At 33.9% G+C, this 15,913-nt stretch overlaps 2 protein-coding genes across 2 annotated transcripts; one reads left to right on the top strand and one right to left on the bottom strand.

Annotated features, from left to right (window-relative positions):
• The first annotated feature begins 4,166 nt into the window (after positions 1-4,166).
• On the top strand, positions 4,167-7,601 carry LOC141711483 (TPR repeat-containing thioredoxin TTL1-like). The gene is made up of 7 exons (XM_074513939.1): positions 4,167-5,302; positions 5,442-5,637; positions 5,907-6,079; positions 6,197-6,527; positions 6,643-6,853; positions 6,942-7,042; positions 7,228-7,601. The coding sequence occupies exons 1-7, from the start codon at positions 4,344-4,346 to the stop codon at positions 7,390-7,392; spliced, it is 2,136 nt and encodes a 711-aa protein (XP_074370040.1). The 5' UTR covers positions 4,167-4,343; the 3' UTR covers positions 7,393-7,601.
• Positions 7,602-7,679: 78 nt separating this feature from the next.
• Positions 7,680-9,510, bottom strand: LOC141711484 (uncharacterized). Its single transcript, XM_074513940.1, has one exon. It carries the CDS (start codon positions 9,232-9,234, stop codon positions 8,221-8,223), a length of 1,014 nt encoding a protein of 337 aa, XP_074370041.1. The 5' UTR covers positions 9,235-9,510; the 3' UTR covers positions 7,680-8,220.
• Between the last annotated feature and the right edge of the window lie 6,403 nt (positions 9,511-15,913).

Below are 15,913 nucleotides of genomic sequence, written 5' to 3'. Positions count from 1 at the left end.
TGTTCATTTTTCAAATTATTATCATGCTCATCTTTTTTATCACAAAAACAAAATGCTTGTCCCCCAAACTCCAATTTAAATATTCACTTTTTTGGCTCCGTTTGGTATTACTGTTATATACAGTTTGGTATTCCTGTTATATACGGTTACAACAGTTTTTTGTTGAAAAACTATCAGAAAAGTGTTTGGTAAATTTTAAAAGATGCCGTCTGAAAAACCGTTTTTGGTCTAAAAGTTACTCTTAGCAAAAGCATGTGTCCCTCATGCTTTTGAAAAAAAACTGTTTTCAGCTTTTGCCGAAAGTAGCTATTAGTTTCACCATCAAACTTTTTCACAAATATTATTTTTATATATTATATCTCAAAATATGCATAAATTAAAAAATATTACCAAACAATCATCTAATTTTCTTGACAACAATTTTTCCACCAACATTTTTTCTAACAGCACTCACAAACGAAGTTTTTATCAAGTTTGTAAAGTTTGGAAATCGGATCTACTTGGCTATAGTCATTTTTTCGATTACTCGTTTTCAACATCCGGGTATTTGATTCAGTACTCACTTAAATTTAATTTAACTCACCTCCGATTTCCGAGTACTCGAGTAGACTCAAGTAATAATATATTTATACGTATTTTGATTAGATAATAAATTTTTTGGAAAAAAACAAATTTCTGATGCGAATATTATATATTGATACAATTTGCAGCAAAGGTGACCCAAAAGAAAAGTAGGAGCTCACGTATTAACTGCCGGTAAATAAAAAAATTGTGGATTTATCAACACTGATATGAAAAACTAGAAACTATGCAGCAACTTTTGACCCAATCAAAGCGCTTTATAATCAATCATCCATAATTTTATAAATAAACAAATATTTATAATAATTATTATTATTATTATGATTAAAAAAAAGAGCAGGGGACAAATGTGTGTACAGCAGACGGTCGTATATTATCTTGTGACACCCTGCCGTCCAGGGAAATAGCTTTTGTGGTGCTTAAAAACAGGGAAGCTCCGCAATTGCAAGCCGGCACCGACTTATTTATTGTTGCTGCTCTGTGACAACAATCAACCCCCACGCTCCTGCATTGGCTGCAGTGAAATCTCGATAAATTAATATTTGATAAACGAATAATTTCGTTAAATTAATAATTTCTTTTATCCCAACATAATATATATAATATATTTTTAATTTTGATAAATGGATAATCTCATTAAATAAATAAAAATCGGTCCCGAATGTAATCAATTATCGAGGTTTAACTGTATTATTTTTGACATTCTTTCACTAATTACTTTTAATCAAAAATTAAAACTTACATACAGCATTATTCTATAAAAACATTTCATAGAATTTATAATACAATTTTACAAACATCACAAATTTACTTTATTAATGTGTCCCCGATATTTAGCTTGTTTTCGATCGATGATAACGGAACAAAAAATGAATGAGATGATGAATTACCGGAGAAAGAAAGTTCGTACAAGAATAGTAGTAATAATTAGTAAGGTTTGATCAGTTGGTTAAAAAGAAAATAATTATCATCTTAATTACATATTCGAATTTCACGGAAAAATAAATTATAATAATGTATCATGAACCAGAGTATGTTATTTAAGTGTGAATTATTTTGATTTACGTGATTTACAGGTTATTGAATGAATTCATAAATTTTACTCAGTACGCACGAAAGATAATGATTGTGGTTTTTCAATGATAAAAAAATATACAATCGTGGATATGAACAAAAAGTAGGTATAAAAGCAGCGTTAATAACAATCGTAAATACGAACGGCACAAGACGAGTTTATACTAATTCCATTCCTCTTTAATTTGAGTATTTGAGAAGAAAAGCAAAGCAAAGGATCCCTGAGTGAAAAACATTTCGGTGGTTAAGTGGACAACACAACAAAAGAGTCAATACTTTCGTGGAATATTTGACCCGTACAACAATTTTGCTACTTTGATTGACTTGTCCGACCATTTTGAAAAGATGATAGATGGACTCAACTACACATATTACGGGTCTGTTTGTCGAACAACTTAGAAGTCATGGCTTATAAATTTGTAAAAATTTATTTTTGAGTGTTTGTTAACTCAACTTATAAGTTAAATTTATAACTTATAAGCTGATAAGTTGAATGTTAGTAACGATATATTTTTTTTTCAACTTATTTTGATTTTTCACTGATTTCTTAATCTCATTTTTAAAATATATATTTTTAAATGTTAATCTAACTTAAAATTCAAGAATTAAGATAATTATATTTAATAATTATGTATTTTAGTTCATTTAAGAAAAAAAATCTGACTTATAAATAAAATTATCCAAATACTTATTTAACTTATAAATATTCTTCTACTTATCACTTATAATTCACTTATTCATTTTAAGTCGTAAATTACTTATTTTAATATTTCTCAAACGGGCACTTAGTAAAAATTTGATCACAACTTTAAGGTAGCTTATGACTTATAAACTCATATTCCCTTCGGTCCCGTTGATTTCGATACGTTTACTATTTGCACGTATTTCGAGCCTTTTAAAAAATATAGTTTCATAATATATTTTTTTAACTTTTTTTTGAAATAAAAGTTTAAACATAAAATTTTTATACAAAAAAAATATTAAAAAAATAATAGAGTTATATTTTAAAGGAGCATTGAAAAACGTATCAAAAATTGATATAGAGAATTCAATAGGATAGTGGGAGTAACAGTTTATCGAGTATTTATTGATATAATTTATTATAAGTTAAATTTTTAATTCATTGATAAATTAAAATGTTAGTAACAACATATTTTTCTTAAATTATTTTAATTTTAATTTTTTTTATTAATTTTAATTTTAAAATATATGTTTTAAAGGTTAATCTAATTTAAAATTTAAGAACTAAGATAATTATATCTAAAAATTATTTATTTTACTTCATTTAAGTAAAAAAAATTCCAACTTGTAAATAAAATTATTTAAACACTTATAAATTATTTATTTTAAATTTTTTTAAATGAGCATAAATAAATCCTTTAGATTTTGTAACTACTCTGATTTTTGGCCTTGGCCATTTGGCTTTTGCTTTTGTTTCAGCAACCCAAATCACATTAATATATCAGTCCCGTTTTGTCATCAATTTTCGTATATTTTACTTAATTTTCACATTGTTGATCAATTTAAAACGGAAGCATAAATATAAATAAACAATAGTAAAGCAAGATCACAAAATGCTAAGTAATTTGGATGCTATTTCTGGAGCTCCAAATGATTTTAGTCAACTATGGGACACAAGGCATCCATGGAATGACAAAATTACACAGCTGTGTAGTTTATAATTAATTATATATAACTTTTTGGAAGTTTACTTGAAAACCTGGAATAATCTCGGCCACTTGAATCAACTACAAAAGTAATTATCAAACCTTGCTGCTTCTCCAAATGTATGTATGTTCAAAGGGGACTACTTCTTGTAGTACTTGTCCTCTTTTTAGAAAAATTGAATGTATTCGCCATCATAATTAGCAGAGTTTTAAAAATCGGTCGACTCAAACTAATATTTAAAAATTAAAGGTAAATCGATTTGGATTTAAGCGAGTGTTCTGATGCTAAGTACTCAGATGATGATAATGAATACTCTGAAAATTGGTCATTTCTTTAGAAAAATTGAATGTATTCGCCATCATAATTAGCCAGAGTTTTAAAAAATCGATCGACTCAAACAAGTACTTAGAAATTGGAGTTAAACCGATTTGAATTTAGGTGAGTGCTCCGATGCAGAGTACTCAGATGTTATCAGAGTACTCAAATGTTATCCAATACTCTAGAAATTGGCCAATTACTCGAATTTTGGAGATGTAGCCGATTAGAACTAATTTCAAAGTTTTCAACCCTGTTAATTTCAAAAGACCTAATTATAAAAATTTTAAAGAGGTCTTACATGTATGATAAAGTAGATAACACAATCTTAATATATAGATTGCGGTATGAAACAAATCCAAAAAAATGACAAAAAAAATGATGGATAGTGCAACAATGTACCCATTATCATTTACTGTTATTATTATTTTTGAAATGGCATTGCTTTGCAGCAAAAGAAGAAAAAGTTTGTTTCTTGGCATCCACTCTAGAAGGGGCTTTGGATATATAAATACACACATTCTTTGTTGCACAATTCCAATGCTAGCTAATCCTTCACATTCAAGCCAAGTCTTGATTCTTTTTTATCAAGATAACTATCAATTCTTTTAACCTACTTATTATTGACTTGTACATTTCTTTTCTACTCATCCAGTCACCTTCATTTCTGGATATATCTTACACTTTACAAGTCCTCTGAAGTCATGGCAGATCAAACACCGCAACATTTGGGGCCCAACCAAACGGGGTGTGGGTTCTTCGGAGCTATATTTCAACGGAAAGGCTTCGTTAGGCCTCGATCAGCATCAACGCCACCACTTCCTGCTATTAAACACACTAGCTCAGCCAGGCATTCCAGCAGCAGTAGTAGCTCAATCAGGCATTCCAGAGACAGTATTAAAATGAAACGACGGCGAGCTAGCTCTTCGGATTTAAGTTATTTAGATTCGTCCATAATATCTTCAAAGCCCCCGCCTCCTCCAAAACATACTAAAAGCCCCTCGGTAAAAGTAAAACCCTCGTTTGTTGTTAGTCCAGACGCTGCAAGGAAAAAGAGTTCAGATTCATCTGTGAAACGTTCAAGCCGCGATCAAGTGCCTAATGTTGGATACGCTAAATGGCTAAAAAAGGAACCTACTTTCACTGAAAGTGAATTAAGTATGAGAATCGCTGTTCGCCAGAAATCCACTGCCAGTGGAATCTTGTATCGCGCTTCTTCGAACAATGGAATGCTACCAGGCCACTTAGGTAACTTGAAACAAGGGGGGCCCAAGGCCCCCGCGTTAGCAAAAATCAAGACAACTATCAACAGCCATGTCACAACTTTAAGTAAAGGAAACAGTTCTGTTAACACTCCAATGCTTATGGGCAACATTGTGAAGAAGCCGAGTGGAAAGACAAAGGCTGAGCATAGATTAGATTCTGAAATGTTGAAGTCGATGGGAAATGAGAATTATAAAGAGGGCAGATATGAGGAGGCTATCGTTTTATATGAACAAGCCATTGCTCAAGATCCAAGTAAAGCATCATACTACAGCAACAAAAGTGCTGCTTTGATAGGTTTAGGCCGTCTTATTGAGGCTGTGTTTGATTGTAGAGTAGCTATACGGATTAATCCTATGTATCAAAGAGCTCATCAACGATTAGCTAAACTGTACCTCAGGTATGCATCGTATCACATTAGCCTGACGATATGTTACACATTAGCCTGACGATATGTTATTAATTAATAGTGTATGACTTTAGAAAACATGTAATACTGTAATTATCAATAACAATAAGTTTCTGTTTTTGTCTTATAGATTAGGGGAAGCAGATAAAGCATTGAATCATTACAAACAATTAGGAGCAAAGGCGGATGCAAGAGAAGTTTCACTAGCTGAAGCCATTAAGATGCATCTTAGTAAGTGCAGTGAAGCTAGAACATTAAGAGACTGGGAATCAGTCGAAGAGGAGAGCCATATGGCGATCTCGTCAGGTGCAGATTCATCACCTCAGGTAAATAAATTGGTATATCTAATAAGTAAACTTAACTTTGTTGTTGCTTTTCAGTCTTTTAATGTCCTCGGGTAAAAAAATTTGTATATCTAATAACTAATAAGTCTTAAGACTTCCATTCAATTAACATGTTCTTTGAAATTTATGTGGATATTTGAACCCTCGAATGCCTTAAGGAGCATAAAATCCTTACAACACATTACCTATGGGACATACAGAAAGTTGAATCTCTTAATTTTGCTCATGTCAATATTTTTTTCAATTTCTAGATATATGCTCTAAAAGCAGAGGCCTTGTTGAATCTCGGTAAACACCAAGAAGCCTATGCTGTAATTCAGAAAGGACCAAACTACGACACAAGTTTATGTATCCAGTTTTTGGGTGCTTCTGGTTGTTCTGATCTGTTAACAACCAGAGCACAAGTTTACATGGCAGCTGGCAGGTTGGTGAAAGAATATAAACTACTGATCATGATTTTTACAAGAGTGAAGCCTTAAAACTTAAATTTGTATCATATAACTACATAATCATGCAAACAAATAATAGATCTCTGTTTTAGATTTGAGGAGGCCGTGGCTGCTGCTCAATGTGCAGCAAAACTTGATCCGACAGAGGAGGCAAATGCTACCGCAGTGAGGGCACTGGCCTTGGCATCAGCTCGATCAGAAGGCAACCAGCTGTTTAAAGCATCAAAATTCACAGAGGCCTTGAAAGTGTACACTCAAGGACTACAACATCAATCACTTAACTCTGTGCTATTATGCAATCGTGCAGCTTGTCTATCTAAGTTAGGCGATTATGAAAAATCAGTAGAGGATTGTACTGCAGCCCTTGCGTTAAGGCCTTCATATGCAAAGGCCAGACTAAGAAGAGCAGATTGTTTTTCAAAGGTGCATTTCATAATTATAAACAAATAATTGTTTTCTGTAATCAAGACAATGAACAATTTAGCTGTAATTACTTCAGTGCTATGCTTATCAACTGATAACTATTTTCTATCTTCAGCTCGAAAGATGGGATGCATCGGTTCAAGATTATGAGATATTGATGAAAGAGAATCCAAAAGACAAAGATGTAGAGAAAGCACTATATGTAGCTCAAGCCCATGCTCAGAAGAAGCTAAGTGAAGACATGAGGAACATGAAAAATAATGCTTCTTCTAACCTTGTAATGATTTCCAGCAAAGAACACTTCAGACGCTTTGTAATTGCACCCGGTAATTATTAAATCATATTTCACTTTCTTTAAATTTCAACATTCCTTTTATTAAGCCTTAGTCTAATAGTTCTTTCAAATGGATGCAGGGATGTCTGTAGTGCTCTTCTGCGATAAATCATCTCATGTAAGATTGTTTCGGCTAATGGAGCAAGTCTGCTTAAGATTTCCATCCGTCAACTTTCTCAAGGTATGATCAGTCATTAGCAACTCAATGCTGAATTTCAAATTTTAAAAAAAAATGTCTCACACTAGCGCTGATATTCTGATACGATTGCATAGTTTTATCTCGTTCCTCAGGATTAGAACTAAAAGCAGTGCTGAGCTGAGTTGTCATCTCTAACATTTTTTAGTTATTCCTTGTTCAAAATGTAGGTGGAAATAGAAGATAACCCATACATTATGCAGTTAGAAGATGTTAACTCGGTCCCAGCATTCAAGATATACAAGAATGGATCAACAATAAAGGAAATATCTGGTGAAAATTTTGAATCACTGGAAAGTTCAGTCAAAATGATCAGTTGTACACCATATAATTAGCCAAAGAGCAAAGAACCTGTTGAATCTTCAGGAAAAACAATAACGGTTGTTAGTCGTTCTTAATTTTGGTTTTCAGTGATTGAAGGAGAGTCGTGAAAGTGTGTGTCCCTTATTTTTATCTTGTAGTAGTTACCTGCCAGCTTGACTAAGAAACTAAAAGAGGCTTCTAATGTATTCATTAGTGGTTAACTGTACAGAGCTTTTGATGATTTGTTGTGTCTGCAATTTTGTTAAGACCAAATTATACAGATGTTACATGTAGTAATATGTTGAATTAGCAGGCTGTGTATCACATTTACATGTTTGTACTATACTTAGAATTGTTACATCAAAAGATAAACTGATGCATAATCTTTTGCAACAGATTAAATTGAACTGTCTTACTGTACAGAGTTCATATACAAGTTCAAATAGAGTAAAAAAACAACTCTATGGGAAAACAGAAAAACTCCAGAAAGGAAGCGATAAAGGTGACTGCAATATGTGCAGACAGATCCCAGAGGATAAAATGCAAATAGAAACAGATCAGAAATCATACATATGAAGCAAATTTAGAAAGTTATAGCATAAAAAGTTGCTGCAGATCAGATAATAGCAAGGTGTTGGGACCGATATCACCTTAGTTATGAGCGGAGTGTTATAATTGTTATTACTTGGATCCATATCATTCCCGCTTTAAGAAAGAGCAGTACTTAGTCATCTCTGTTGGCGATAAATCTCCACTTCCATGGACAACAATTTAACTCAAGTCCGGAAATTTTAACAGATGTTCAAAACCTCAGCATCTTGTTATGGAGACTAGCATCCACTAGGCTATAACGCTAGGGATCATCTCTTGCAACTTCGACTCCTTGACATTTGATCTTTATTCATTCCACCAACAACCCAAGTTTCCTTGGCAATATCGCAAGATAGTTTGTAGAAATCAGTGTCATATTTCATAACCACCAAATTATTCTCATCTAATATTTTTTTTCTTTTTACTTCTTCTTCATTCACCATTTTGGCTTCCTTTTCCTCTTTCTCCTCCTCTTCTTCCTCGTCAACTTCATCTTCTTCTCTTTCTTCGAGCCAGCTTTTAGCAGGGGCAGACCGACAACGCATGAGCAATAAAGCATTTGAAGGTGGAACATTAGCAGATTGAGAATGATTTTGATCATCACAAGTAGGTACGAGTCCTTCTTTAGTATCCTGGTTTTCTTGTAAAACCATGAACCATTTGGAGAAAACAGCTTTCGAGTTCTCATTCTCATTCTCATCATCATCATCATCTTGATTGTGTTCATATTTACCACCTTCTGCATTATCTTTATCCTCGTCCTCGTCCTCATCGTCATCTTCATCATCCGAGCTAGTAATATCAACAGATGGAAACGATCCAAAACATCGAAAATCAAAGCGAATAGTTCGTAAACAAGTCAAGAACTGCATGACATCTTTCTTGAACCCTAAAGCCTCAGCCCAATTCGGTTTCTTGATCTTCTTGTTTTTCTTGTTGTGATTATGAAGCTTCTCAATCTCCTCCATCACTGATTGCCAATTCTTGCATGATCCTCCATTTTTCGGCCTCACCTTAATCTGTCCAGCACAAGTAACTTTAGGAGAGGTAGGCTCAGACATATCAGATTCCATGTGTTTGTTTTTTAACAATAACATAGAAGAATTGGCAGCAGATTTTTTAAGGTGGCGGTGTTGGTATTGTAGGAAGCGTTTAGTAGGCGCAGATGGTCGTGAAGGGCTACAAGTCGTCGGCTTTGGCATTAGCTTCAGATGACTTCTAGTTGGAAAACAGACCAACAGATCTGCAGGAGGAGCTCCTTTGTTTCTTTCTCTTCCCTTCATCTTTTCTTGTGATTTGTCTTGTATTTCACCAACTGATCACTCACTCACTGATCACTCTTGTTTGTTGTAATGTGGTTATTCAGAGTCTTCAGAAGTCTGTTTGGATTGGTTTGTTTATAAAAACAGATACTTGTATCTGACACCTTTACATCTGTTTCATTGAGTTTTATAATGCTAGCCCTTGTTTCTGTTCTTGGTTCAACATGGGGTCACAAGTAATGTGATGAGCTTCTTCTCCCCCATCTATTTTACTTTACTTTCTTTTCTTTAATATACTGGTTGTCAAGGAGAAAAAGAATCAAATATAAAGTTGATTTCCACGAGGCTTGTCTTATGATCCAATCATAACTTCAACTTGCAAGTCTATGCAAGCCAGTTATTTTTCAACTTAATAAGTCTAGCTATTATCTATTTAAATCCTGTCTTCTCTTTACGCACGGGATTTTGTCCATAACTACCTTCCTTCTAACCTTTAATGGTATAATTTTATTTTTTCGTGTAATAAGTTACAAGTTCAGTGAAGTTTCCTATTATAATATCCATTTGAAGGTGATGTTTATAAGAAAGTGTCAAGCAAGCAACCCTTACGTCTAAAATCTTAAGCTGATAGAGCATGACCCGAACATGATCTTATATTCTTCAACATGAAGAACTCGTACAAATTTTACAAAAAAAATTTGCTGCATTTCAAATTTAAAGTTAGTTTGTTGCAATTCTTTCAAAAATTATCCATCATCTGATTCTGACATTACGATGAAGGGTATTAGTACTTTGTCCGGCCTTATTAACTAACAAGCAGCATCTCTTTTCATAAATCTCAAGCTGAGAAAAAGCGAAAAATTCGTCCGAAAAATCCGTATTCGTATTCGAGAAAAAACGGATATTATCCGTATCCGAATTCGTGATATTCGAATCCGAAACTAAATAATATATAATATTTAAATTATATAAATATATAATTATATATAATTTAAAAATTTATTTTTTAGTTTATAATGTATGTAATTGTATTAAATAATATGTTTATACAAATTTTATATAATTGTACACATACTTTATACATATATAAATGTATTATTTGTATTTAATCGTAGAAAATGTTCTATAATCATCTTCAAAACGGTAGGGGAAAAAACAAAAATTCAAAAAATCCGATATTCGTCCGAAATATCCGCATTCGTATCTAAGAAAAACGGATATAGGCATATCCGTATTCGAATTATCCGTTTAACAGCCCTAAAATTATAAAATGGAAAGTGTAGGAATGTCATTATGAACAAAGGTGGGATGAGCAATTGACAGCATAAGAAGATGGCCCTTTTTCCACTTTAAATTAACTTTATGATTGGGCCTTTCTGCTTCCATTTTGGTCCTTCTCCATCAATAGTGTTAGCTAGGACCAGCCTTCCTATATAATGCAATGCTACTTTGTTCTAATTTATACCTGTAATAATGTATGTGGTAATAATAGTTATTGGCTTTCCAAGACCAATTAGTATTTGTAGCTTAAAGATACAAATGGAATGACATATAAGATTTAATCAAGTATATAAATCAGTGGATGCCACTCTAAAGCAATGATGAACTGGTAATGTTCATACCAGCAATATGTGAGAAGACAATGGTATGGGGATCAAAGCTTAAGTTTGTAAGCAAAGCGTTGTCCCCAAACACATCATTTCTTATGATAAGATTCCTCTTTATCGAAGTATATATATATCTATTCGATAAGATTATCTTGCATATTTATGTAATTACACTATTCGATTAGTTATACCTTTTACAAGGCTCAGCGTAGTGGATATAAATACCAGTATATATATAAACACATTCATTTAAGTTGGAGATCAAGTGCCTCTGGTTCCTTTTCTTGCCGGGGCTACTAGTTTAGTCATCATCTTTATATGTTGATTATAGTTTATAGATAAGCTTAAAAAGGCAAGGAGATGGGGTTGATGTTCAAGTTCCAAATGTAATCCTCTGTGAGATTCCCGAAAACTGTATGTATCAGTAATCGTGTTCCCCTTAAAACCTAATTAATCAGTTTTTGGCGGTATGAAATATGAAACAGTTGAAGTTAGCAAAAAAAACAGTTAAGTGCACTTACATGCATGGCAATGATAAAACATAACATGTTTAGTTGGCAGTCTAAAAAACATTAAATCACGGGTTTATATTAGTAAATATTATTACATCACTTAATTTATCCAACCCGACATCAGATATCCTGATTAGGTTGGAGAAATAGTATCTGGTCAGTACATAATTTGATCATCAGGAAAAATTGAGAGCATCCAAGAACTCATCGTCTTTTTCCAGAGCACTCATGGAATGTAGATATAAGCACAAATCCACATCAATGCTTTCTCCGCCTTGGTGGCCCGGATACAAAGTTCCCTTACCATCAAAATTGTTATCATGTCCACTCAGGACCGCTGCAGCTTTTCCCAATCCAAATTCATTTCCATACATCTTAATCCGTGGTGAGCTCCCAAACATAACCACGCCAGGATTTACTAAATGCCTGATTGGTAGCATGACGGATTTTGCAGCCATTTTATTTTCACTACCTATTTATCATCCTCGAAAACTTCCTGTAGAGTGTTAACAAATTTCCAAAAAGAGGTGCTATCAAGTATCAACCATGGAATGGTTCTGTGAACACCCGATGAATACGCCATAAGTTAGCTCAGTGATCTGAATTGTTAGCAAGGACAGGGTGTAACCATCATGGTTAACAGCCTTGTAATGGTCAAAAAAATGCTGAACAATAAGGCACATCAGTTGGAGATAGAATATCAGATACGCTTAAATTAACTTTGGCATGAATAAATTTAGCTCCAGGTTGCGTGAATGGGGACGGTTAAGATCCCATTTGAGAAGATCAATATGAAAGGAGACACCGCCATGATTCCCACCTGGGAAGATTGGTCATATACATCCGCTAGAATAAAGAAGATCAACATAGAAAGGAGACACTGCCATGATTCAAAATCGGTTGAAAGCTAATTGTTAGAGAAGTCACGTGATTGTTGCCTATAACTTCTTAAGAATTGTTGCGCACAACTATGTTCTAAATAACGAAAATTTCAGGACAAAGGTAAGTATAAAATCATGGTGCAAGGTAATATCCCCGTTCAACCCGACCCCGGTTCATCCTAGTCCTGGTTCAACTGCCCATAAACAAGAAAATTCAACGTGACGTGACACATGACACACGAGTCATGGCTAAGCTCTTCACGTGATAATGACAGCTATCGTTGACCAATAATTGACACAATCAAGGCACGTGACAGGGCACTCTTGGCCCATCCTTACACAGTTCTCACCTGGACAACACAATGTAAAGCATCCGCAAGCGCCGGCATCCCGCTCCCCGCTCCCGGCAATGAGCGGTCCCTATTGAAGTCACCAACCCCTAGACCTTAACCTCGGGTTATAAATAGCCTAAGAAAGAGAGGTTTAGGGGTTGATCTCTCCCACATAATCTTTTCTACACACTCTCATACTCATATACACACACCCACAACCTCTTTTTATCCAAAATCAAGTTCTTACTCTCACATCGGAGGCGTCGCAGGGCCCAAATCTCATGCAGTGTTGTTTTGCAGACACCCGACAGCAGCTGCACCGTAAGAACGGTTCAGGTGCGGGCATCTGAAGGACCAAATCGTGGATTGGAATTATCATTGGGCGCTAGAAAGAAGAGGCGGCTCCGTCCTTGGGTCCCGGTGCCCCTGGACTCATCTTCATCAACGAGCTTTGAAAAGAGTCATTTCTTTCGTCTATAAGAACTCAAACAACCTAGACCTATCGTAGAAATACATCATTTCATTTTAAGTCGCGTTTGTGTGTTAAAACTAGATTTGCTTATTTAGAACCCATATTTGCCCCCCCCCCTTGATTATTATACTCATAGCCTAAGCCTAGATCTGGTTGTTCAAGAATGTTGTTGATTTAGAGCCCGCGATCTTGATTGTTATTTTCGTTGATATTGATTGTTGGTAAAAGCAACCTTAGATTTATTTTGAAAGCTTGAATTTGGGATTAGTTGTTATTTGCGAGGCTTATTTCTTGTAAAGTATTGTTGTTTGCAAATTTGTGCTATTGCATTTCGAGTTGTTGAAATTATGGCTAGAGTAGGAAAGACTCTCTGCAATAGACCTTCTGCAAGCACACAGAGACAGGACCCGGATTCATTTCAGAATCCGGATACCAACCAGGACGCACTCCTGGAGCAACCACCCGGTACCCAGACCCTGACCCTGAAGAGGATAATCTCATCCATTGACGCCCAGTCTCTCATCGAGTAGAATCACACAACGACCCAGCAACTTAGAAATAACCACACACAACCAAAATTAATGGCTAAACGATTTTTCCAACTAATTTCGAACAAAAGAGCCGGCGGCTCAACGAACTCCGGCCAAACTGCGAACATGGTCAAATCGAAACCAAACAAAGCGATTAACATGCCTAATTAAAGCTTAGATTCACACAAACATCATATTGTAATCTATTTATATTAAAAATAAAAAATTTTATATGAAATAAAAAAATAAATTTTAGGGCTATTTATATTTATTGAAAAATAATACCAGATAATCACAATAACCAATGTTTTGATAGTGTAATTAAAATAGTTAGCCCGAAAATAATAATTTACGGAGAATAATATTAAAATATTGTTTTAAAATAATTACAAAATATATGTTAAAAAATTTCAAAATTTCGAATAAATAAAAAATACGAAAAGACGGAATATTCGAATAATATTTTTTTATCGTAGGGAACCCGCAGCTTTACGCAATATTCTGCAAACCACGTAAATCAAGGTTAATCATTTAAGCGAAAGACTCTGACTTAGGAGGCATAATCATAAATTATCCTCCCGTGGGATTCGAACCTGTGACCAAGAGGATACTTATATTCTTTTTAACCAACTGAGTCAATCCTTCCAGGCTATTCGAATAATATTTGATTATAAAAAAAATTAAAATATAATATTTATGGGTTTTGACGTCCCGTTTGGGTCCCGACCCGATCATTTTAAGAAACTGAACTATTTTCTAAATTTAAAATAAATCTCGAAACAAGTATAAAATATGTTGGTGCACGCAATATGATAGAGAACATGGCATACAAGATACATGCTAACATAATTAATTTTAGATAGCAATTAAGTGCATACAATTACATTTTAACGCGTAACAAGTATCTGAAAATTAATCTGGTCCTTACCGATCGCAGATAATATCTATCGCATTTTATATTATGTTTGGAAACATTTTTAAATGAAATAAAATATATTATTTTTCATTTAACACATAATAAAATAATCGTAAATATTACTTTTGAATATTTTCACAACTCACCTACTATCCGGGTGAACCCGAACAAAATAATGACGCGGATAAAACATCCACTCGATCCCTATAATTTTTATAACGAACTCAATTTACCGATTTTTATAAAATGATCGGCTTTTATTAAAATTTTGAAAATAGTAAAAGTAATAAAATACTTTTACAATACCAAAAGGGATCGATACATAATTACCAATTAGCGCATTGAGCCATTTAATGATACAAACTCATCGAATAAAAATAAAATATCAACAATTTTATTCCTCTAATATAGAAAATCACATAAAACACTCAAACAATAATAAATAATAATTTGTGAAAATCCGGGATATTACATGCTTGGTCTCATGACTGATTTCAAAAGAGACCCCGATCCTACCAGACCTGCAAGGAAACCCAGACAAGAGCTGTAGTGGACACCGTTGAACCGAACCCGGGCAGAAATCCTGAAGGAGATCCATGATAAATCTTTTTACTGGTCACCTAGATCAATGCAAACTCCTCTTATCATCACCAATGCGATTATCATGAAATCCAAGACTATAAAAAGAAAACACTTTTTCTAAGTTATGACTATCAGTCCTTACAGTCCACAATTTTTTTTTTCTAAGTTATGATTAGTAGTCCTGACCTAGGTACAGGTCCGGACTAGGCCACACAAAAAAACTTTTTCTAAGTTATGACTACTAGTCCTGACCTAGGTATAGGTCCGGACTAGGCCACAAAAACAAAAAACTTAATTAGTAGTTCAGACCTAAGCATAGGGTCGGACTAGACCACAAAAAGAAAAAAAAACTTTTCCTAAATTATGACTACTATTACTATTTCTGATCCAGGTATAGGTCCGAATTAGGCCACAAATTTTTTTTTTTCTAAGCTATGATTACTAGTTCAGACCTAAAATACCAGGGTTAGAATCCTCTTTTGAGTGATTAAAATGGCCATATTTTAGGTCTCGGGAGATTTTGAAACTTTTTTCCAAGATTTTGATATTAAGGACCATCACCCAACTATCTCATGCACACTCTCTTATACTCGTATACACACCCAAAGTCTCTTTATATTTATATTTTTATTCAAAAATGAGTTTTTACTCTCCCATGGAGGTATCGCATGTTCCTCCGATATTATTTTACACACACCCAACGTCAATTATACCGCAAAAAGGGTCCGACTAATCCTAAATCGATACCTTCACCGACATGTTCTGATTACGATTTTACAAAATTGATATTTATATACATTAATAATTAAATAATAATATAAAAAAAGACATAATTGTTAAAGTCTATGTTTGACATATGCAAGTATCT

Source organism: Apium graveolens, chromosome 3 (genome assembly GCF_009905375.1).
Source record: "Apium graveolens cultivar Ventura chromosome 3, ASM990537v1, whole genome shotgun sequence".
Taxonomy (NCBI): Eukaryota; Viridiplantae; Streptophyta; class Magnoliopsida; order Apiales; family Apiaceae; genus Apium; species Apium graveolens.
The sequence above is the reverse complement of the archived record's forward strand: the minus strand, read 5'-3'. Positions and strand labels throughout refer to the sequence as shown.

Coding starts and splice junctions, on each gene's coding strand:
- LOC141711483 (XM_074513939.1), top strand. CDS start 4,344: ATGGCAGATCAAACACCGCAACATTTGGGGCCCAACCAAACGGGGTGT. Junction 5,303..5,441: donor TTAGCTAAACTGTACCTCAG/GTATGCATCGTA, acceptor TTTGTCTTATAG/ATTAGGGGAAGCAGATAAAG. Junction 6,528..6,642: donor GAGCAGATTGTTTTTCAAAG/GTGCATTTCATA, acceptor TTCTATCTTCAG/CTCGAAAGATGGGATGCATC.
- LOC141711484 (XM_074513940.1), bottom strand. CDS start 9,234: ATGAAGGGAAGAGAAAGAAACAAAGGAGCTCCTCCTGCAGATCTGTTG.